General features: G+C 41.7%; 1 protein-coding gene across 1 annotated transcript in view; it reads left to right on the top strand.

Annotated features, from left to right (window-relative positions):
• Positions 1 to 23995, top strand: part of NECAB1 (N-terminal EF-hand calcium binding protein 1) — a 202104-nt gene that overhangs the window by 161868 nt on the left and 16241 nt on the right. Inside the window, exons 7-9 of the mRNA XM_056137282.1 lie at positions 10943 to 11064; positions 13874 to 13950; positions 19910 to 19963. Coding sequence (XP_055993257.1) covers positions 10943 to 11064; positions 13874 to 13950; positions 19910 to 19963 — 253 coding nt within the window. The remainder of the gene's footprint in view (positions 1 to 10942; positions 11065 to 13873; positions 13951 to 19909; positions 19964 to 23995) is intronic.

Below are 23995 nucleotides of genomic sequence, written 5' to 3'. Positions count from 1 at the left end.
TTTGGAGATTGCTTTCAAATATCCATCGATGCGTTTTTAAGGTGTCCATCAAATTCCAAATCTCACCTCAAATTCCAGAATAACCTTTTGGAGGGGAAGGGAAGAGGAGAAAAATGACAAAATCAAGAAAATAGAAAATTAGTCCCTCTGTGGGTTTGTGCCCTTCATAATCACGTGAACTCTCTGGCGTACCTCCCTGGAGCGTCTGGTGTGAAAGAATCTTCCTTCAAGTCTTCCCTACCACTCCCTTAGAACCAAAGGAGAAGCCCTGGGCTCAACAGAGGCGAGAGGAAGACGGGGGCGCCCTGTAGACCTCGTGTCTATTCAGAGAATAGTGACAACTATGGGAAGGACTTTGAACCGGGCCTTTGGCTGGATTTGATTGATCAGAGAGGCCAGCTCAAGCAAATCGATGAACAATGGGAGTGACAGTAACAGTGACAGTGATCAGAGAGGATATTCTCCCAACAGTGGGGCTAGAATTTCTTTTCCCCTTTTGCTTCTGCCTCTCTTCCTCTTCTCTCAGCTGACTCTCTCCTCCTGGGTGTTTAAGTCACTCTTCATGCAGCCCTTTCTCTGGGAAGTCATCACGGCATTCAAAACCGTATTTTTACCTCCTAGCCCAGGCCATAGGCTTACTCCTAACATTTATTTTAAACAGATTTATTTATTTATTGGGCTGGAGTAATAGCACAGAGGTAGGGCGTTTGCCTTGTGCGCAGCCAGGCTCAATTCCTCCTCCCCTCTCGAAGAGCCCTGCAAGCTACTGAGAGTATTTCGCCTGCACGGCAAAGCCTGGCAAGCTCCCCATGACGTATTCAATATGCCAAACACAGTAACAACAAGTCTCACGATGGAGACGTTACTGGGCCCGCTCGAGCAGATCAATGAACAACGGGAGGACAGTTATTTATTTATTTATTTATTTTTGCTGAATCACCATGAAGTCCAAAGTCACGAAAATATTTGTGATTGAGTTTCAGGCACCAGCCCCTTCACAGGTGTCTGCTACCCTCCACCAATGTCCCCACTCTCCCTCCCGCGCCCAGCCTGCCTCTGTGGCCAGCAGAGGCATCCCCCTCTGCGTGTGCAGGAGTCCCCTTCCCTAACTTATCACCCCCAGCCCTGCCCCAGTGTCAAGCTTCCTAGTGAAGGCCAGTTCTCCTGCTCTTCATAGCACAGCGGATAGGGCGTCTACCTTGCACGTAGCCAACATGGCCGACCCGAGTTCGATTCCTCCGTCCCTCTCGGAGAGCCCGGCAAGCTACCGAGAGTATTCGATATGCCAGACACAGTAACAACAAAGTCTCCAATGGAGACGTTACTGGGCCCGCTCGAGCAAATCGACGATCAACGGGAGGGCCTTATTGTTTTAGAGCATTACAAAGTCATTCGTGATTGGATTTCAGTCATACAGTGTTCCAACACCCATCCCTCAACCAGTGTACATTTCCCAGCACCCAGGTTCCCTCCCATCACCCCCCACCCTCATACCCCACTCCACCCCCCGCCTGCCTCTTTGGGAGTTTGGCAGTTGCTCTCTCTCTCTCTTTCTCTCTCTCTCTCTCTCTCACTCTCCCTCCCTCCTTCCCTCCCTCCCTCCTTTTGGGCATTGTGCTTTGCAGTATTGATACTGAAAGGTTATCAAGAATATCCCTTACCTACTTTTACCTACTTGCAAATCTATTGCCTTTGGGCATTTGATATTCCCCCTGATGCTTTTTTACATCCCACATGTGAGCGAGAACATTCTGAGTCGGCTTCTCTCCCTCTGATTGGTTACTTCTGTCTCTTCACAGTCTCAATCTTATGGACCGCACTGAATTTGAAGTTTCTGGATGGCAGAAGCTTTGCCCGGTTTCCTTCTGTGTGGCTGTCCCTCATGTCACGTTCAGGGACAACCAGTTGGAAGGAAGCATGGACCTGAGAGAAGAACATGACAGGCCTAGATATGATCAGAGGTTGCCACTGAGAGCTATAGATACAAATATAGTAAAAATACACACTAAATATATAAAGAAAAATTAGTCCCATGGTGGTATGTAGTAAAAAGATCTAAGAAAGAGAGCCAACTTAAGGAAAAAGCAAATCAGTGTATCCAAAATATTCACTAATATTTTATATCATGAAGGAAGTTTCCATAATTGCCCATTCAATAAAGAACTGTAATGCACGAGAACTTTAAAATGAAAATTAGGAGCTAGAGAGTGAGTATAGCAGGCTGGGCACTTGCTTTGCATGCAGATAACTCAGGTACGAGCCCAGACACGACATATGGTCCCCCCAGGAGTGATCTCTGAGCACAGAGAAAGGTATAATCCCTCTGAAGAGCTGGGTATGAACCAAATCCCAAAATATTAAAATAAAAATTAAAGTGTCAAAAGATAGGGCAGGGCTCAATGTGTTTGCCTGACATATGGCCAAGCTTGGTTTGATCCCTGAGACCACACATGGTCTCCCAGGCCCTATTGGCATGATCCTGAGCCAGGAATAAACCCTGAGTATCACTAAATTGGCCCCCAAACAAAAACCAGAAATTAATTTTCAAATTCCAAAATTCAGACCGAGGAGTTCATGTTGGAGGTAGAGTAGAAGCAGGTGTAAGTGGTTCCAGCAGGAGGAGGCAGGCTTGCCAAAATATTTGACATCTTTGGCTTTTGCAGGGGCCGGAGTGAACTCCGCATTGCATGACATGGAATTGAGCACAGAATTGTTTTATATGACAGGTTCGAGCATGTTTTGGCCATTGCAGGAAGGGAAGGAATGCACTTTCTCATCCCTTGGGGACAGAAACCCATTACCTTTGTTTTGTTGTTGTTGTTGTTTTAAGAAGTTTTATTGGAACATCGTGACATACAGTTACAAACTTGCATGATTATGTTTCAGTCACACAATGCTCGAGTACCCATCCCTCCACTAGAGCACAATTTTATCACCATTGTTCCCAGTATTCCACCCGCCAGCCAACCTCACTGCCTCCCCCTCCCCCCCCCTCCTCTGTGGCAGGTACAATCCTTCTTACTCTCTCTAATTTGGGGCATTATGGTCTGCAATACAGATACTCAGAAACTATCGTGTTTGGTCCTTAGTCTACGTACAGCACACATCTCCCATACTGGGCAAACCCTGCAATAATCACTTAGTAGTTCCTTCTCCATCCCAGCTGCCTTTTCCCACAGCACATGGGGCCAAGAAACCCATTGCCTTTGAACGTCACACTCAACCACTAAAAGTTGCAGAGATCCCTGGCAACGAAGACTTAAAGAATGCAGTATCTCCAGCTCCCCTCTGCCTGGACCAGCGTGAGAGAAGACTGGGACCAGCACATTTCCGTCCATCACTGCAGAAACCGTCAAGTCCCTTGGATGCCGGAGGACTATCACCCTACAGACTTGAGCAGGAACTTCTGGCCTCATCTGGGATGGGCTATCCCGGACTCCAGAAGCCACAGAAGCCAAATCAGCAGCTCCGGGAAGCAGAGGGGCCCGGATCTGCGGTGGGAAGGTGAATAGCAGTGGCCAGCAGCGACGCCACGGCTGCAGAACCAGTGTCCAGCACGCTGGCCCCTGGCTGGGCTGACCTGATGGAGCTGCGCAGGCCGGAGGCCACAGGGCACTAGTGGCCCAGTCTGCACGTTTGCAGCATCCTGGCGAGGCAGGGCCTGTCTGAGCCGCAGAGTCAGACCTGCCCCTGCTCCCCTTACGCCCTGGGATTGGACCTCAGCCTCCAGGACGGGCCACACAGTCTCTCTTCTGCTCCCTCCCCAGAGCTCATGCCGGTTCTCGGATCGGTTTCAAGTGAAGGCAATAACGGTTCAAGTCACATTTCAAATGTTTGAGAGTTGTAATAACTTGACTTCCCTGAAGCCTCTGTGTCCCTTTAGGCTTTATTATTTGGGACTCCGAGGGACACAAAACCTTGCCGGAATGGAAAAGGGTTTGAGACATCATCTCCTCTCGCTCTCAGCCCCGGGGCGGGCTGACACCGCATCCTTCATCCTCACTCATCGGTAATGAGTTAGACATGCCAGGTCGCGCCAAGTGTCTGCGTCTATTCATGGGAAAACGGCAATTTCAGCCAGAAGGGATGCGTCCAGCTGGGTAGGCCACGGAGGTGAGACTTTCAGATTATATTCTAGAACGTTTTTTTGAAGATGTGCTGGAAACCGGCTATATGGGAGCCACTTCAATTCCACATCTCTGAAAGCACCTAATAGCCAATGACAAGAATAATCATCACTTGACGCTGCAGATTCCCCCTGGAGGATGCCCGTCGTCTCTCATACAGTTCGCTCTCCACACAAACAAGATTTCTGAGAACTCAGTTTAATTATTTGTGAATTTTATTTTTCTAATTTTATCTGCGAGTTTGCTGATTTTTTTTCCCAGTATGCTTTGTCCAGATGGATGACAGATTTCTTCTGGGCTTGGAAGTTATTTTTTTTCCTTCTGATGGTTGCCTATAATAGAAGTAGAGGCATAGCTTTCATTTCCCCTATGACTATAAATGTTTGCACAGCTTACATTTCCTTTGCCTAAACAGAGAGGGCTGCTCTGATGACATATTTAGTAGCCACGAAAGACTTGAGAAAATTGTCCAAGAGAGGATTGAATATTGGAGAGCAAGAATATATCGATTTATTTTGCTTATTATTTAAACCCTTCAATAGAATGGCATCAAAATTGACCTCATGGTGTTTCACTAATAAAAATTTTTTTTTAAAAAAATTGACTGTGTTTAAATTTTTTTTATTATTTTTGGGTCACACCCAGAGATACTCAGGGGTTACTCCTGGCTCTGCACTCAGGAATTTCTCCTGGTGGTGCTCAGGGGATATATGAGATGCTGGGAATCGAACCCAGGTCAGTCGCGTGCAAGGCAAATGCCCTACCCGCCGTGCTATCACTCCAACCCGAATATTTAAAAAAAAATGTAAAGGAATAATAAAGCCACATGATAAAAAGACAAGAGCTATAGAGTCAGAAATTTGGCAGCTAGAAAGGTAGGTCTCATGAGAACTTATTTTGAAATGCAGAGCCCAGGGCTGGGAGGAGAGCCCCAGGGATGGAGTTCAGGCTGGGTGTGCTCAGGCTTTCAGCTCCAGCACACAAGGCTCCTCAGCTCTGCAGCTGTGACCTCCAAGCCCCAGAGTACTGCAGGGCTGAGCACTAAACTGTCAGGTCACATCAGTGAGCTGAGCATTTCCAGAGTTACAGGTGCCTGAGGCCCCTATAAATATAAAAAATACAAAATATGAGTAAGAATCTAACTAGAAAGTTGACATGTTTTGTCGTTGGTATCACAAAACCTCAGAAAGTCACGAGAATTAACCATTACCTTGTGCCATTAAGACTAGAGATTGGCGGCCTGGGGTGATCGTACAGCAGAAGGGCATTTGCCTTGCATGTAGCTTACCCGGGTTGATCCCTGGCATCCCATATGGTCCCCTGAGCAAAGCCAGGAGTAACCCCTGAACATTAAAATAATAATAATAATAATAATAATAATAATTAATACATCACGATCACAATCATCCTGTTGTTCGTCAATTTCCTCGAGCAGGCACCAGTAACGTCTCCTTCTTCCTAGCCCTGAGATTTTAAAAGAGCCATTTCAATGCTTTCAGGGTTAGAAAAATGAGACCCATCATTGTTACTGGCCTTTGGCATATTGAATACAAAACGGGAAGTTTGCCAGACTCTTTAATACATAATTTTTTAAATTAAAAAAAATAAAGCTAAAAAAAAAAAGACTAGAGATGGAGGGTCTAGAGCTATAGTACAGTGGGTAGGGTGTTTGTCTTGCATGCGGCCAACCTGGGGTGTGACCCAAAAAGCTAAAAAAAAAAAAAGACTAGAAAAAGAGACCAGAGAAATAATGAAGGCACTTGCCTTGAACATGGAGGATTCTGGTTTGATCCCTGGCACTGCCTACACACTGCCAACCGCCAAGCACCACCAGGTGTGATCCCTGAGCACAGAACCAGGAATAAGTCATGAACCCTGGTGATATAACTCAAAATGTCCCCCACAAAACACTTTTTAATTAAAAAAAAAGAATGGGGTGAAGATGGGCTGAAATACTGTTGAACCCTCAACAATAAGATTATGGCCCCTGTTTAATCCTTGACGAAGCCTAGAACTGTGCTATTTGGAGAAGGTGAATAGATGGACCCTGGGCACAACTGGGAACCAGCATGTGATCGTCCAAAATGAGCCATTAAGAGCAAGTCTACAAACTGAAGAATGAGTATTGAAGCCTGTTAATAGACTTCCAGCATCTTGACCAAGTGATATAACTTTTAAATAGGGGGTGAGAGTGTGCTTCTTGGAAAAATTTCACTAATTCAAGGAAAATACTTTAAAAGACAATTTAGCCAGATTCTTTCACAGTAGAGCAGTGATTGGCATTGCCTGGCAGACACAGAAAATCTGATCACACTTGGGCTCTTCTCTTGTGATAGGCAACAGCTATCAAGCAAACAAACCAAAGAAAAGGAAAAAAAAACTTAGAAGAAGAGAAATAACCCAAAGAACAGGGAAAAAAGTTAAAGGCCAAAGTGATAGTACAGCAGGTAGGGAATTTGCCTTACATGCCACTGACCGAGGTATAATCCCCAGCATCCCACGTGGTTCCCCAATCCCACCAGGAGTAATTCCCGCGTAGTTTCCCCAAGCCCACCAATAATTCCTGACCTTGAAGTCAGGAGTTACCTCTGAGCACCGCTGGGTATGGTCCCCAAAAAGAAAAAAAAGTCTAAAATTAAATAATAATAAGGGTTTCAATTGTACAATGATCAAACACCCATCCCTCCACCAGTGCCCATTTTCCACCACCACAGGTCCCAGTATCCGTCCCACCCCCCACCCCCCCACCCCACCCTGCCTCTGTGGCAGGGTATTCCCTTTTGTTCTCTCTCTCCTTTTGGGTGCTGTGGTTTTCAAAAGAGGCATTGAGTGTCAATCATGTTTGGTCTGTAGTCTACTTTCAGCACACTTCTCCCATCCTGGGAGGATCCTTCCAACACCTTTATTTGGTGCTCCCTTCTCTGTCTAAGCTCCCTTTTCCCCTAGAGTGTGTGTCTGGCCTCCAGTCCATGGAGCAAAACTCCTGGTACTAATCTCAGCCACTCTTGGGTGTTAGTCTCCTATTTTGTTATTTTATGTTCCCCAGATGAATGCAATCTGAGAAAATGTCTCTTATATTATTAAGGACAAGATGCTATTTTAAAATTATCAAAGCATTCAAATATCCCTGAAAATGATTTGTTGCCCAAATGAAAACTTATGATGAAGATTTAGAAATAAGTGTGTAATGATATTTTTGCCAAGAGAAGAAAAATAAGAGAGAAAAACATTTAAGTAACTGCAAGGTGTCTATTGTTTGAAAGATAGTTATTCTAGAAAGAGAACTAAGGAGAAAATCATCAAAACAAGTAATTCTCAGAACAAGGTAATGAGTCTCCAGGCAGCTATAACAAACTGAGAGACCATTACAGTGAATAATAAAAATTCCAAAGCATGCCATTATGAAATTTCAAATACTGGAGACAAAGAGAGATCTCTGAAAAACCCCAGAGAGGCAAGTCAAACAATAAACAAAGGACCCTCTCCCCAAAATAGATTTTTCCATGGAAATGTAAAGTAGAATGTAATAAAGCAATGATTTCAAATTGGATGAAGAAATTACATATAACCTAAAAATTAGTTACTCAGTAAGCAAAGCAGAAGTTTTTACATACTGCCACAAAGATTTTCTCTTTCATGGTGAACCCTTCCTTGTGAAATTTTTTGATATTAGTTTTTACTAATGCTAAGTAACTGATAAATCGGCAGTATGATGCCAATTAGTACACATGACAAGAAAGAAAATGGATTCAGACATAAATAGACTTATCTCCTATTAAAAAGTCTACTGGTAGATATCTTTAGGCATGAGTGACAATTCTGTAGGTTTATCATAGACCTCCTAGCTTTTCCATTTATTAAGCCTATGTATTACATTATCAAATTTATCTCATGATCCCACTAGTAGTTAAAATTCCATTCATCATGTCTTTATTACAACTAGAAAAGTATAAAGAAAAACTGAAGTCTTACCATCCAAGCCGAATCCATCTTTTTAAACATCCATCTTGGAAATTTCTTAAAACACTTTTATGTATATACATTGGCCCAGGTTTTTTATATTAGGAAGGTAATAGATTAAAACTGGGACACAAGGAGCAAATTTAGCATCTTATATATATATATACGAACATACTCAAATTCCTGTGGTGCAGTATTGCCTCTGTATAAGTCTTGTTTGGAATAGAAGCTTCTGTTTTATTAAAATCACCTTTGCCAAATTCTTTTACTTTTTAATATAAACAGATTCTGGTTTTGATTTTTGAAATCAAATTTAAAAAGCCATTATATAACTTGAAGACAGTGCAAGAAATATAGAATATTGGCCCCTTCGGTAAATGGGGAGAAGAAATGAACAGAAGCTTCCTCGAAGAAGAAATACAAATGACCAAAAGGCTCATGAAAAAATGCCCTATATCACTAACCATCAGGGAGATGCAAATCTAAATAAAACTGAGATACCGTCTCACACACAGAGACTGGCACACATCAAAATAAAACAAGAACAATTAGTGCTGGCACGAATGCAGGGAGAAAGGGACTCTCACTCATTGCTGGTGGGAATGCTGACTAGTCTAGCCTTTTTGGAAAACAGTAGGGATTTTGCTCAAAAAGCTAGAAATTGAGCTTCCATTCGACTCAACAATACCAATTCTGGAAATATACCCTGGGGGACCAAAAACACACAGCAGAAATGCCATCTGCCCTGTGCAGCAATATTCACAATAGCCAGAAACAACCCAAGTGGCCTGAAAACAAACAACTAGATAAAGAAACTACAGTACCTCTACAGAATGGAATACGACGCAGGTGCTAGGAAAAATGAAGTCATGAAATTTGCTTATAAGTGGATGGACATAGAGAGTACCAAGATGAGTAAAGAGGAGAGGGACAGACATAGAATGACTGCACTCATTTGTGGGATATTTAATAAAACAGTAAAGGTAAAGGTAAAGGTAAAGGCCCTCCCGTTGATCGTCGATTTGCTCGAGCGGGCCCAGTAACGTCTCCATTGGAGACTGTGTTGTTACTGTGTCTGGCATATCGAATACTCTCGGTAGCTTGCCGGGCTCTCCGAGAGGGGCGGAGGAATCGAACTCGGGTTGGCCATGTTGGCCGCTTGTAAGGCGAACGCCCTACCGCTGTGCTATCGCTCCAGTATGAGACTAATATCCACAGACAGAAAAACCACAACACCCAAAAGGAGAGAGAGAGAACAAAAGGGAATGCCCTGCCACAGAGGCAGGGTGAGATGGGGGGGGGGGGGGAAGGATACTGGCACCCATGGTGGTAGAAAATGCGCACTGGTAGAGGAATGAGTACTTGATCATTGTATAACTGAAACCCAAGCACAAAAATTTGTAAGTCTACAACTGTACCCCATGGTGTTTCACTAATAAAAATTTAAAAAGAAAAATAGGGCAAATAAAAAAAAGAAAATATGGGGGGAAAAAACAGGGTCTAGAAGAACTGGTGCACAGTTGGAAGCTTGCCACAAGTGTGTGGGGAGCAGGGGACAGTTAGGATAGAGAAGGAGCCACTCTAACAATAATAGTTGGTAATGGTCACTCTAGACAAGAACTGAGCACTGAAAGTAGGTAAAAAGGATATACACGATAACCTTTCAGTACTTGTATTGCTAACCATAATGCCCAAAAAGAGAGGGAGAGAGGAGGTGGAGAGAGAGAGAGAGAGAGAGAGAGAGAGAGAGAGAGAGAGAGAGAGAGAGAGAAAGTGCCTGCCATAGAGGCAGGTTGTGGTGAAGGGTAGCAGAAGGGAAAGTGTGGACAACAGTGGGGGGAAAGTGCGCACTGGTGAAGGGACAAGGTTGGAACATTGAATGGATGAAGTGCGATCATGAACAACTTTGTTGCTGTGTATTTCCTTGTGATTCAATTAAGAAGAAAAAAGAAATACAGAATCTCATGGAATGATGGAAGGTAATAGATTATATACATGAAGAGGAAAACTAATCACTTTCCAAGTAGAGAATATATTCGACGAGGTCTCGAGTTTCTTAGTCCAGGCATCGCATCGATTCACTTGGTGATTAGGTTATTGGTGAAGATACACGAGGAAAAGTGGAAGGCAGGAGTAGTCTGAGCAGTAGATTCAGAGCTCGTGAGAAGGGCAAAGGAGGAAGATCAGAGACTCTGGCTAAGGAGTTGCAAATCTCCTGGTTCCCCTAAGTTAGACTGTCTTCCTTTTAGTGCAGAGATTTTACAATATCCATTTCACTTTTGTGTTATTTTATTTTTGAGTAACAAAAACTTTTAAGTATATGTCATGTATACATATATATAACTAAGCAAAAGGATATTTTTGTTAGTAATCAATATATAGGGTATTCCCAGAATTCCAAAGTTTCTATCACATCCTTTCCAACCAACACTCACCCCACAAAATAGTGACGATCCTGAACTGTCCGTTTGCCTGTCTGAAGTTTATAAGAATGTAATTATATGATTAAAAAATCAAAGTAAAAATTAAATGAAGAAAAAAAACCAGAAAACTCCATAGTTGTTCTCCAACTAAACAAACTATGATGGCATGGCTACACAAAACCATTTTTTTCCACAAGAATTTTTTTTTATACTGAAATTGCAGGTTAAAATTTAGTTTTTACCAAAATGTGTCAAGAATGAAAAAAGGTCAGGGTGTTGCTCCTTAGTCTCGCGTGTAATAAATTCCACTGGATCTCTAGAGCCTGCTGGTAGAATTCTTGTACATTTTCCCATTAGGCATCTTCGTGAGTGTTCCGTGGGGCAAGCAGCATTGCCCTGGCTTTGAGTTAAATGTGGTCTCTGTTGTTCCAGGAAAGGGCCCACGAAGCCGGAAGTCCTGTCAATTCAGTGGCCTGGAAAGCGTTCAAATCGCCGAGTTCAGAGACACAACAGCTTCTCTCCCAACAGCCCTCAGTTCACCGTCGGCGGGCCAGGTAATGCATCTTGGTCTTTTTTCTTGAAAATTGACTAAATTTGTGTTTCTACATTGATTCTTTATAGAGCTAAAGAAATGCAATAAAATGCTTTCTTTTATCAAATAAGTTTACCAAGACCAAAGTGGCAACACATTGAAGGTTTGAAAAACCAAGATAACAAACCTAGTTCTCACTTCTGTCCAAAGCCTGGCGGTTGTGTCCAGCCAGGACACAGCGATGGAAGATAGAACTGAAAATAGTTTCACCTCCTGATAAAGGAAAGACAGTGAAAACCTAGAGAAACCCATTTTATCTCCAAGCAAAAGGAGGACCCGTTTTAAATATTGTAGATATTTGTATGTACAAATTTATGTACAAAAGATTTTCAAGGTCACAAGGCATACATTAAATTAATTTAAATTAACAGTAGATTATTTTTATATGGGCTCTATTTTCTTCACAAATTAATTTTTCTCTTGTAAAGCACAATGATTCTAATTTTGGCAATAACTTCTTTGTGGAAGTACAATTGCTTATTTTGACATCAGAATTTATTTGGTGGGTTTTGAGAGATGTTTTGCCCAAGATCTCAAAGCCTGCTTGGATTGGGACTGGGGTCTCCTCCACCCAGATCCCCCATCTTCCAGTATGTAGGCGTTAAACCCACCAACTGCCCCTGGCGCCGTGTAATCCCATCAACGGCCACGACCCAGAGACTATAGAACCCTACTCCCAGAAGAGAACAGCACAGAGCCTCCTGCCTCCACGCCTGGTTGTCCTCATGGGGGCCCCTTGGAGGAGGATGGGTTGAGTTTCCCTCCCCACCCCGAGCAGAGTCTGAAGACCTCTGGTTCCAGCCACAGCCATTCTTAAGACCACTCTCCACACATTCGGACGAGCCTCACGCATAAAGGAACTGGCCGAGGAACCCAGGTGTGCAGGACCCGGGGCGTAGATCTCCAAGCCTGCTCGGATTGGGACTGGGGCCTCCTCCACCCAGATCCCCCATCTTCCAGTATGTAGGTGTTACACCCACCAACTGTCCCTGGCGCTGTGTAATCCCATCAACGGCCAAGACCCAGAGACTATAAAACCCAGCTTTTGCAAGCTTATTATCTAGTTCTTACTCTGGAGAACCTGGCAGGCTACCAAAAGTATCCTGCCCACACCGCAGAGTCTGGCAAACTCCCCGTGGTGTATTCAACATGCCAAAAACCAGTAACAATTATGGGTCTCATTCTCCTGACCCTGAAAGAGCCTCGAATGTGGCACTTTTTAAAATCTCGGGGTAGGACAAAGGAGACGTTAATGGGGCCTGCTTGAGGCAATTGATGAACAACAGGAAGACAGTGATACAGTGATTCGCCCAAAAAGACTGATAGAAAGGAAAACTCTAATAGGACAGACATTTTTGGTTTTTGGTTTTTGCTTTGCTAACATTCAAAGCTAAAATAAAGCCTTCATAGTCTTGAATTCAAGAATATACTCCTATCAAAGAAATTAAATAATACCATTTTTAGAAAATATTGTAAGCAAGTTATTTGGGGGATACACAAGGATTTCAGGCTGTTCGTGTAGGAACTCAGGTCACTATTCTTTCTCTTACACCTTTGCATCATATTTATAACAGCAGCAACAATCCAAACTGAATTTTTATGTTTAACCTGGTGCTATATAGAGATTATACATATATATCTATAGTGATAAAGATGCAATTAGGTATACAGGCACATACACATGTAAATATACGTGAATATTTTTGAGTTTATTTTACTGTGTTCTCATTTAATCTTCATAATGATTATGAGAATGGTAATTTTATTATCATTTGTAAAATAAGAAAGCCTGAAGTGTTAAGTAATTGAACAAAGCTCAGTAGCCCCAATCTGCCCTGTTAACTGGTGTGTCGCAATTACAGTGCTCATGAATATTCAGGCTACTTGTTACGAAGGTTGGCACTAGCTACACTGGTCCTTATACTCACAATTTTTATTAAATAAATTATTTGTTTGCAACAACTTCACATCCTTTCATGTGTACATATTAACTGTGCCCATACCAAAATTCCAAAGGTTTACATCATAAAAATGACCCCCCTTGACCCATTCTTCCACCCATCCTCCCCTTTTTTTCTCTAGTAATTGCCATGTCTTTTATAGTTTAGGAATGAGAGTGTGCATGTGTGTGTGTGTGTGTGTGTGTGTGTGTGTGTGTATTGAGTGTTTGCTTTGGTTATTTATGTCACAAATATGAAGGAAACTACTCAATTTATTTTCACTTCCTGTCTTATTTTGATTAGTATAATCACCTCAAGTTTCATCCATGTTGTTGCTAAAGCAGTTTCAACTATTTCAGTAGCATCAGTAACATTTCAGTGACTTAGGCATTTTTTACATGCCACAATTTATGTCTTGCTACCGTCAGGGTTATGCATTCTCTAGTCTTTGCCCTAGAAACTTAGAATTATTGATTTAGAATTATTGTTGGATGCTTTGCTTTATTCAGAGAAAAATTGGCTAACTTTTTTTGAGTTCCAAAAATAGCTCTGCAGGATCAGTTTTTTGAATATCAAAGGCTACATAGGCAGCAACATTTAAAAAAAAAAAGAAGAAGAAGAAGAAAGAAAAGACTCATGAAATAAATCCACTGGGATGCATGCATCTGTGGAAATCAATAACTTAAAAAGCATCCTGTGAATACTTTTAATGCATAGATTAGTGGCCAATATTGCATGTTTCCTTCAGGGGAAATGGGAAACACTGAGGTAACCAAAACATTCTGCTCTGTCTAGAATTTTACATGTTGCACTAATGATTTCCCCCCAAAGGCTTGCTAGAGGAAGATAACCAATGGATGACCCAGATAAACAGACTCCAGAAATTAATTGACAGGCTGGAAAAAAAGGTGAGTGCTTCTGTTTTTTCTCTCCTCGCCCCTTTCAGTGGATTCTGACCTCATTGCCCCTTTATATCCATGGCTGTGTCATGCATGGAATATCAGTCATAATCCCAATACTGAAGCTCACATTAACTCTCATCCCCAGCCCTGCTTAAATTTATATAGTATGTAAGACTGAACTGAGAGTTAAATAAGTCTGCATGGGCTCTCAGTGGCCTTGCCCTGTGTTGAATGGCGTAAATGGCAACTCTTTGTCATGCCTTGGTTGCAGTCTTAGAAATGTTTCAAAGTTATTCATGAAAACTAACACATCTTGAAAATATGAGATCACATGCAAGCTTCTAGGAATTAGTATATATATTAACTGATGGTTTGGGGCATTACAACTGCCTTTTGTAGCAAGCAAACTCCAATGTGGAAAGGAGTTCTATGGGGCTATATTTTATGTTTCAGATCACTGTATTTTTTCTTGACCGATTCCAGTAGCTCCAAGTTGTCCTGATGTTGTTGTGATATTTCCCTCAAACAATTTTGATGAAAGAGCAGCTTTGTCGGCCAATAAAAATATGTTTTCTGTGCATACCAGACATCAAGGAATATTATATTTAAAATAGAGTTGCTGATTATAAAGAATTGTTTAACCTTAAAAACATCCCTCCAGAAGAGAGTTATAATTTTTGTCATATTTGTGGCAACCTATAATTAGGTTTCTAGTTAATGCTCAGTGAATACTGCAGACTAGCTGGATCCCAGTCCGCAGGAATGAACACTGTGTGCAGTGTTTGGGAAGCATTTCATGTGGAAAGATGAGCTTAAGTCACTGTCACTGTCACTGTTCTCCCGTTGTTCATAGATTTGCTCAAGCAGGCACCAGTAACGTCTCACAACAAATTGCGAGACTTGTTGTTAATGTTTTGGGCATATTGAATACATCACAGGTAGCTTGCCAGGCTTTGCCGTAAGGTCTTAAAAATAATGGCAAGTGAGAATTTTAATTAACTGTAACTGTTGTCTTTTTTTGGGGGGGGGGGGTTGAGGGCCACACCTAACAGTGCTCAGGGATTACTGCTGGCTCTGTGTTCAGGGATAACTTCAGGCGGGGTTCAAAGTACCATATGGGCTGCCAGACATCGAACCCGGGTTGGCCATGTGGAAGGCAACTGCCCTCCCCATTGTACTATCTCGCCACCCTCAATATTTGTCTCTTTAATCAGAAAGACATTTTATTTCTCCTGGAAGGATATGAAAATTCTCCCAGAATCTGGAGTCCAGCCTGGAGCCCAAAGACTCAGAAACAGTCAGGAGACAAAAATCACTCTAGCCATCTCAAATAAGCAAGAAGCATGTGACTGTCTGAAGTTGTATGCCCTGGAGTAAATGAATTCCAATCTTTTCTAGTGAATTGATATTCTATCTAAAATTTCAGGAGGTAAAATCTAGTTCATCTTGTAATGATTCTGTCATGCTTTGGGGATAGAGAGAGGAGAATACCAGGATAACGAAGGACAGCCTTTATTGAGGGGTCACACCCAGTGATGCTCAGGGATTGTTCCTGGCTCTGCACTCAGGAATCTCTCTTGGTACTTGGGGGACCATATGGGATGCTGGGAATCAAACTCAGGTCAGCCGCGAGCAAGGCAAATACCCTACCCACATTGCTCTGGCCCCATGGCCTTAAAACATTGTATCAAAAAAAAAGAAGAAAATTCACTAAAGGTACTGAATTGAATTAAAGGTAAACCATCATGTTACCATTTCAATATAATATTAAATGCTGGTAAGCTAATAAATATTTGTATTAGAAAGTAAAATTTTATTAGATATAAAGCATGTGGCAATAGTCCCCAGGAAAGATGATGGCGTGATCAAAGGTTAAGTGGACCCGTGTGAGTAAAGTGTTTCATTTAGAGAAGTGGCAATGAATAAAATTGTGAAGGATGGCGTCGCATTATGGATGATCTTTAGGAGCAGACAAGGAATTTGGACTTGGTTCTGGAGATAGCTGAGGGCACTTATTAATTTTTCCCAACAGCCAACTGACATACCAAAGAGATTTGTTAGATTAAAATCCAAAAATGTTCATCAAGATGCAAAATCAGTTGGAACAAGAAAATTCAGTCAGAGCTCTCCGAGCCACCTCAAATAATGGCAATAAAGGGCAAATTTTAGAATTGAACATGTTAAGGGCGTTTGCCTTCCACACAGCGACCAGGGTTCAATCCCTGGCATCACATATGGTCCCGTGAGCTTGCAAGATGTGCAGGAGTAAACTCTGAGCATCACTAGTGTGGCGAAACAATGGAAAAAAAATAAAATTGAACCTGTTTCTTTTTCCACATCTGGAAGCAGATTTTCTCTCCTAAAACAAAAATTTTAGATAGAATATCAGCTCACTAGAAAAGGTTGAAACACATGTACTCCGGGGCATACAACTTCAGACAGTTCTTATTCATTTGAGATGGCTAGAATGATTTTGTGTAATAGTAATGAAAAGTAATCACGAATCATGAATCACGACCATCCTGTTATTCTGATATTCGTCGATTGCCTCGAGCAGGCCCCAGTAACGTCTCCTTCATCCTAGCCTTGAGATTATATTCAAGGCTCTTTAGGAGAATGAGACCCATCATTGTTACTGGTATTTGGCATATTGGGTACGCCACGGGGAGTTTGCCAGAGTCTGCCCTGTGGGCAGGCTACATTCGGTAACCTGCCAGTTTGTTCAAAGTAGGAATGAGATAATGGTAAAGGCCCTCCCGTTGATCGTCGATTTGCTCGAGCGGGCCCAGTAACGTCTCCATTGGAGACTTTGTTGTTACTGTGTCTGGCATATCGAATACTCTCGGTAGCTTGCCGGGCTCTCCGAGAGGGGCGGAGGAATTGAACTCGGGTCGGCCATGTTGGCCACGTGTAAGGCGAACGCCCTACCCTCTGTGCTATCGCTCCAGCCCAGGAATGAGATAATAAGATGTCATAATAAGATGTCCGGGAGCTGGATTTTATAGTCTCTGAGTCTTGGCTGTTGATGGGATTACACGGCGCCAGGGGGCCAGTTGGTGGGTGTGACCCCCGCCTACTGGAATTTGGAGGGTCTGGGTGGAGGATGCTCGGCCCCAATCTGAGTAGGCTTGGAGATCTCGGCCCCGGAACCCGCGTGGCTTTGTCCCTCTGCCAGTACCTTCATGTGTGCGGAGAGTGGTCTCAGCATGGTGGTGGCTGGTCCTGGAGGTCTTCGGCTGCCGGAGCCCTGGTCGGGGTGGGGAGGAAAGTTCAACCCGCTCCCCTCCAAGGGGCCCCCGTGAGGGCAGCCAGGCGCGGGCACAGGAGACTGCCATGAAAAGTAATAATTTTAGTTAAATTTAATGACTTTAATTAAAAAAATAATAAATAAAATAGCATCACCAGGGAAGTGAAGCTTCAAGTCCTGTGATAGATCTCTGCAAAGGGGCCTCTACAGTGAGCCAGGCTCAGGGAAACACCTAGGAGAATCCTGTCCCTTTGCATCACTGTTCCCTTTGCTTAAATTGGACCTCTTTGAAGACAAATAACTTTAAGTAAGAGCTAGCTCTAATCAGAGATCCCAAACCTATTTGGCCTACCCCTCCCCTCATTTTCAGAAAGCAACTCTGCACCCACTGGAAATGGACCTTCTTTAAATAGAACAAACAGGAAACACCCCCACAATCCCAGTCTAGGAGGCCACTACCATTGCCCTGAATCTTTCTAATCAATCTACAACTCCCTCCAGTTCCCTCAAACCCCAGGAAAGAGGGGATAGCATCACCCACTTTGAAAAGTACAATTTTCAATCAATTTTTCTTCTTCCTCATCTCATTAATTGATATGAAAACTGAATCCAAAAAATAAAAACATAAGAAAAAATAATGGCTTCAAACTTTATTAACCTGCCCGATATAGGGATCTTAAGACAAGACTCTTACTAATTTACATACAAGTGCTACTACATGGAAAGTATCATGCTAAGTGAAATGAGTCAGAAAGAGGGGGACAGATACAGAAAGATTGCATTTATCTGTGGAATATGAAATAAGAAAATAGGAGACTAACACCCAAGAATAGTCCAGATAAGTACCAGGAGTTTCGCTCCATGGCTTGGAGGCCAGCCGCACATGCTGGGGGAAAAGGAAGTTCAGATAGAGAAGGGAGCACCAAATAAAGGGTGTTGGGAGGATCCTCCCAGGATGGGAGATGCATGCTGAAAGTAGACTATAGACCCAACATGACTGCCACTCAATTTCTCTTTTTCAAATCACAGCACCCAATAGGAGAGAGAGAACAAAAGGGAATGCCCTGCCACAGAGGCAGGGTGGGATGGGGGGATGGGGGAGTGGGAGGGATACTGGGATCATTGGTGGTGGAGAATGGGCACTGGCGGAGGGATGGGTATTCGATCATTGTATAATTTAAACCCAAGCACAAATATTTGTTAAGTCTACAACTGTGCCTCATGGTGTTTCACTAATAAAAATTTAAAAAATAACAATAATAAAAATAAAAATAAAACAAGACTCTTACTTAGAAGGCTTGTTGCTACTTTAACATTTCACTGCTGTGTGATATTTCAGTATTTTCTTACTAAGTTTGAAAGAGCACACGTATCTATTTTTAAAGAGTTTTGAAGTTGTGTCTTGATGGTTCTTTTTAAAGGAATCCAACTTGGCTCACACCCTTTTCCCACCCCAACTCTTAAATCAAGGTAACGATGTCTCTTTTGTTCTAGGTCTTTTTTTTCTCCATCCCCTTCTTCCAGTGAAAAGGGTTTTATTTTTAGGACAATGTCTAAGAGACTTGCTGAAAGGACAATGTGAGGCTGTACCTTGGGCAGGCCTGCTGTGTGGAACTCAGTGTGATCGGTGTTAATGAATAGGAAAGTAGTGCAAGATCAGTTTGCTTCAACAATGGCTTCTGTACTGTGCTGAATTAAGTTTTTAGATTAAAGAAACTACTCCGTCACCGCCCAGAAGCTAAGCATGTGTCATTTCACTGCTGGCTGTCTCGTCACCTGTAGTTGGTAGCACATGGCTTGAGCTCCCTTTTGAAGAGGTGTACCCATGGTAGAACACGAGCTGTCTTTTCTCTCCATTGAGTTTTTTGTTTTGTTTTGTTTTTGCTTTTTTGGGGGTCACACCCGGCAATGCACAGGGGTTACTCCTGGCTCATGCTCAGGAATTACTCCTGGTGGAACTTGGGGGACCATATGGGATGCTGGGAATTGAATCCGGGTCAGCTGCGTTCAAGGCAAATGCCCTACCTGCTGTGCTGTTGCTCCAGCCCCTCCATTGAGTTTTTATACTTAATCTCCCCTGTGTTGTCAAACCAAACTCAGTACTACTCAAGTGGGATTGGAGAAAATAAAACTTGAAATCTCTACAAGTTTCTCCAGGTATTCCTTCTTTCCATCTGAGCTTCTGTAATAATCTATTGAGACATATTGGATTTATATCTCCCAATTTGCTTAAATTCTGCAGAAAACATGTCTTTTGTTTGAGGGCCACATCTGGCGGTGCTCAGGGTTTACTCTTGGGTGTGTACTTAGGGGTTATCCTAGGAAGGACTTGAGGGACCAGATGGGGTGCTGGGGATTGAACCTGGGTCAGCTGCATACAAGGCAAACAATATGCCTTCTATATTATCGCTTCAGCCTCGGCAAAAAAATATGTAATGGTAAATAACACTAGAATAACTGTTTTATTCTTTTCTTTTTAGAGTTTAGGTAATAAAGTAATACAAAACTGAACTCAACCAAACTGACTACTTTTAACTTACTCAATGGTAAAAACTAATCTTTATTCGAACAGCCTAATTTTAAGTCAGAATTATTTTATCTTCTTTCACATAATGAGTTGCTTTTAATATATACCATAAAATAGATATCATTTTAGCATATAGTGTTTCTTTTCATCTTTTATTCTGTCTTGTCCCCTCTTTTTTTTCACAACCGAAGGATCTCAAACTTGAACCGCTAGAAGAAGAAGTTATTGATGGAAATACCAAATCAGTAAGTAGTTTTTGAGGTTACTTTTAGAAATGTGTACTACAAAATGTTTATTTTCTTCAACATTATTGTCTCAGTGGAAATTGGAAAAAGTAATACTTCACATACTTTACCTTGTCTTTTCTAAATCGTGATTTGCAGAAAACCAATGTCTACTCAGGAATTTTATAAAAGCAAATGGTATGTAATCCATGCACAATAAACATTTTGTACACATGTAAACTAATGATTTATTGCCTTATTTATTTTATGGATGCCAGGGAAAAAATATCAAATTGTATTATAAACACATTTCATAAACCTTGCTATGCTGAGCCAGGCTGAGGCAAGATGTGCTGTATTTTGTGACTGGGTTGCCATGTTGCCAGCATAGAGCCCCGTGTTGAGTGCATGGTAAAAACCCAGATAGAGTTTCCAAAGAAAATTCCTCTTTACAGACATGAAACATTATATGTCTTACTGAAAAGAAATCGCCAGATTGGTGGCAATTTATGGAGACTTTAAAAAAAAAAAGATCCTAACAGAGATGACAAGGAGAAATTAGTGAGTAAATCAACTAATTGAAAAGGAACACATGTCACACATTAGTGAGCTTATTTTGAGGATTTATAGCACAATCTCTTGTGGGAAATTATATGTTTGCATTTACATTCGATGGAAATTTGGATTTTAAAATATGGAATACCTGTAGACAATCATTTTTCTTCTTAAATGCATTTTCTACTGTATAGATCTTAAAGGGGTAATGATAGTCACATGAAACAAACAAAAATACCTTTCTCTGCACTGTGCATTTCTTCCGAGATATTGCCTACATGATACTTCTATTCTAAACGCTATTGTGAGTCTCTGTCAGACACTGGCCTGTGTGTCCTGTCTGAACTCTGAACAAACATAAAGAATCACCAGAGAGGAAACGAAGGGAGTTCTCAGAAAAGCTTAAAAATGATTTGATAATTAAAATCTTAGAGATGCAAACACTTTACCTGATAAAAGCTGTATTTGCACTGCATGATCAGTGTTTGAATTCACCTTACCCCAAACATGAACATGATCTGAATTTACATCAGCTTCTAGAAACTTTAAGTGGTGAGTTTCGGTGTGAAATAGAGTCAAAGCAGGGTGTCCAGGAAACCTACTAGGATTAGTAGCACTGGGATGTCCCTTAAGGCACAAGACAGTGTCCTTATGATCTTGCATGAGTATCATCTCTTAGATTTGCATTTAAGGGTAACTACCCTCCAACTGAGAAAAAAGTAAGTTATGATTTGTTTATTCTTAAATAATTCCCTAGCGGAAGATGGTTCTCTCTTACTAGCAATGAGGGAAAATTAGGGTCAGGATTGTACAATGTTTTATTCTCTTCTTCATGACAGTGGGAGGTGGAGAGAGAGAGAGAGAGACAGAGAGACAGAGAGAGAGACAGAGAGAGAGAGAGAGGGAGAGAGAGAGAGAAAGTGTCAGCTTTAAAAAAAATCTATCAGACCACACAGCATTATTATTCAGTTGTGCATAGAACTATTTAAAATAAATAAATAAATAAAAAGAGCTGCAAGGTGATTCACTAGTCAGTATTATTTTAAAAGGTAAATGTAAAGGCCCTCCCGTTGATCGTCAATTTGCTCGAGCGGGCCCAGTAACGTCTCCATTGGAGACTTTGTTGTTACTGTGTCTGGCATATCGAATACTCTCGGTAGCTTGCCAGGCTCTCTGAGAGGGGCGGAGGAATCGAACTCGGGTCGGCCATGTTGGCCGCGTGTAAGGCGAATGCCCTACCTGCTGTGCGGAGCAATAGCACAGCAGGTAGGGTGTTTGCCTTGTGCGCAGCCAGCCCAGCTGAGCTGGGTTCGATTCCTCCGCCCCTCTTGGAGAGCCCGGCAAGCTACCGAGAGTATTTCACCTGCACAGCAAAGCCTGGCAAGGTACCCGTGATGTATTCAATATGCCAAACACAGTAACAACAAGTCTCAATACGGAGACGTTACTGGGCCCGCTTGAGCAAATCTATGAACAGTATTATTTTAAAACAGGAAAAAAAAATTCTTTAATTCGCAATCATATGTAAAATCTTTGGAAATACATATACACTAACGCTTTTAATTTGTGGGGTTTTTTTTACCCCAAGTAATGCCAGGAAACATTTGACATGAAAACTTAAATTATGGGGGTCAGGGAGATAGGGCACTTGCCTTGCATGGGTCAACTTGGTTTTGGGTCCCAGCACTACCTATGGTCCCCCAAGTACCACCAGAAATAATCCTAGAGCAGGCAGAAGCTCTGAGCACTGCCGGATATGATCCAAACAAGCTCTGTCACTGTCACCGTCTTCCTGTTGCTCATCAATTTGCTCGAGCGGGCCCAGTAATGTCTCCATTGTGAGACTTGTTGTTACTGTGTTTGGCATATTGAGTACATAGTGGGTAGCTTGCCAGGCTTTGCCATGCGGGCAAGATACTCTCAGTAGCTTGCCAGGCTCTCTGAGAGGGGTGGAGGAATTGAACCCGGGTTGGTCAGGTTGGTGGTGTACAAGGCAAACACCCTACCGCTGTGCTATCACTCTAGCTGGGGCCAAACAAACCACCCTTAAAAAAGTTTTTTCCTTAGTATTAAATCATGAGTATAAAACCTCCCATATTCAGAATGACAAAATAGTTACTATTAATTCACTTCAAACTTCCATAATTGTATCCTACTGTATGCTCAGTGAATTAATCAGGTTACCAAATCTGCTTTTAGAATGTATTGACTAAAATATATATTTTCTTTTTTTTATAGTGAGTGAATGAAAAATATGTCTCAGATCAGAAGGCAGAGAGTAAATTTTCATTTTCTAGCTTGTCTTTTAAAGCTAATCTTCACTGACTGTGAAGATTATGTGCCAAGTGTCCCAAACACACGTATATAAATCTCTTAATCCTCCCAATATCTGTGCAAAGTGGTTCTTTTGCTAAGCCCATGTGACAGATTAAAAAATTAAAATGTAGAACGGCTTAAATATCACAGCAACCCTGCCACTTCCACGGCAGAACTGAGCTTGTCATCACTCTATGTCTTTCAAATCTGGTGTGTTGTGCATTTCTAGGTACTAAAGTAGAGCTGCTCTTTGCTAGAGGGGTTGTGAGCTAACAGATGTCTCAATTTCTTGAGATTTTCTACATTACAGCAGAGCAGATGATCTGTTTAGCTTATTTAAGCACAGCTCAAGTCCTGGACCGAGCAGGAGCCATATCTCGTTTTCTTGGATTTGAGCCATTAAATAATGATAAATCTAGCATGAGATTACTTTTGGTCCTTTAAAAAAATTAGGCTGAAATAAGAGAAATGACATGTATTGACTATCACCCCTAATAATCGTTACATAGATAATTCCATCTAATCATTCCCCAAATGCTCTGATATGACAACTATTATTCTAAGTTTGCATATCAAAAGACTGTGATGAGAATGATTAAGTAACCTGTTTAACATTAAATAATCAGTTTTAAAATAAAAAGGAGTCTAATTTTTTTAAATTTATGACCTTGTTCAGAAAGGAAAGACAAGAAAGAATCAGACCTTGGAGATAGCTAAGAGAGTTCCTTCTAATTCTGCAGGGTGCTACAGTTTCTGGAATCACCCCAGTCTCTTGGAATTAATATTGTGTAAATAAAATTTATTAAACAGAATTTTAAAAAAACTGTCAATGACTAAAATACACAGCATTTTTTTCATTTTATTTGGTTTTTGGAACACACCCAACTGTGCTCTAGACACATGTCTCCACGCTTAGGGAATTAAAACCAAAGATAATTTTTCACCTGTTTATTCTATAAATATACCTTGATCACCAGTGAAATGCAGACCCTGGCAAGTGGATGCAGTGGACATAGAGATGTAATGGTGAATATTACAGGTTAGATGGTAATCCAAAAGAGAATTCTAGGCAAAGCATATCAAAATATTCTTAAAGATTTACATCAAGCTAATCATAAAGACAGCATCCCTAGGAATTCAGTTTTATTCTTGGCATAATAAAATGACACATTTTATGATCTG

Source organism: Sorex fumeus, unplaced genomic scaffold, assembly GCF_029834395.1.
Source record: "Sorex fumeus unplaced genomic scaffold, SorFum_2.1 ptg000002l, whole genome shotgun sequence".
NCBI classification, from domain to species: Eukaryota; Metazoa; Chordata; class Mammalia; order Eulipotyphla; family Soricidae; genus Sorex; species Sorex fumeus.
The sequence above is the reverse complement of the archived record's forward strand: the minus strand, read 5'-3'. Positions and strand labels throughout refer to the sequence as shown.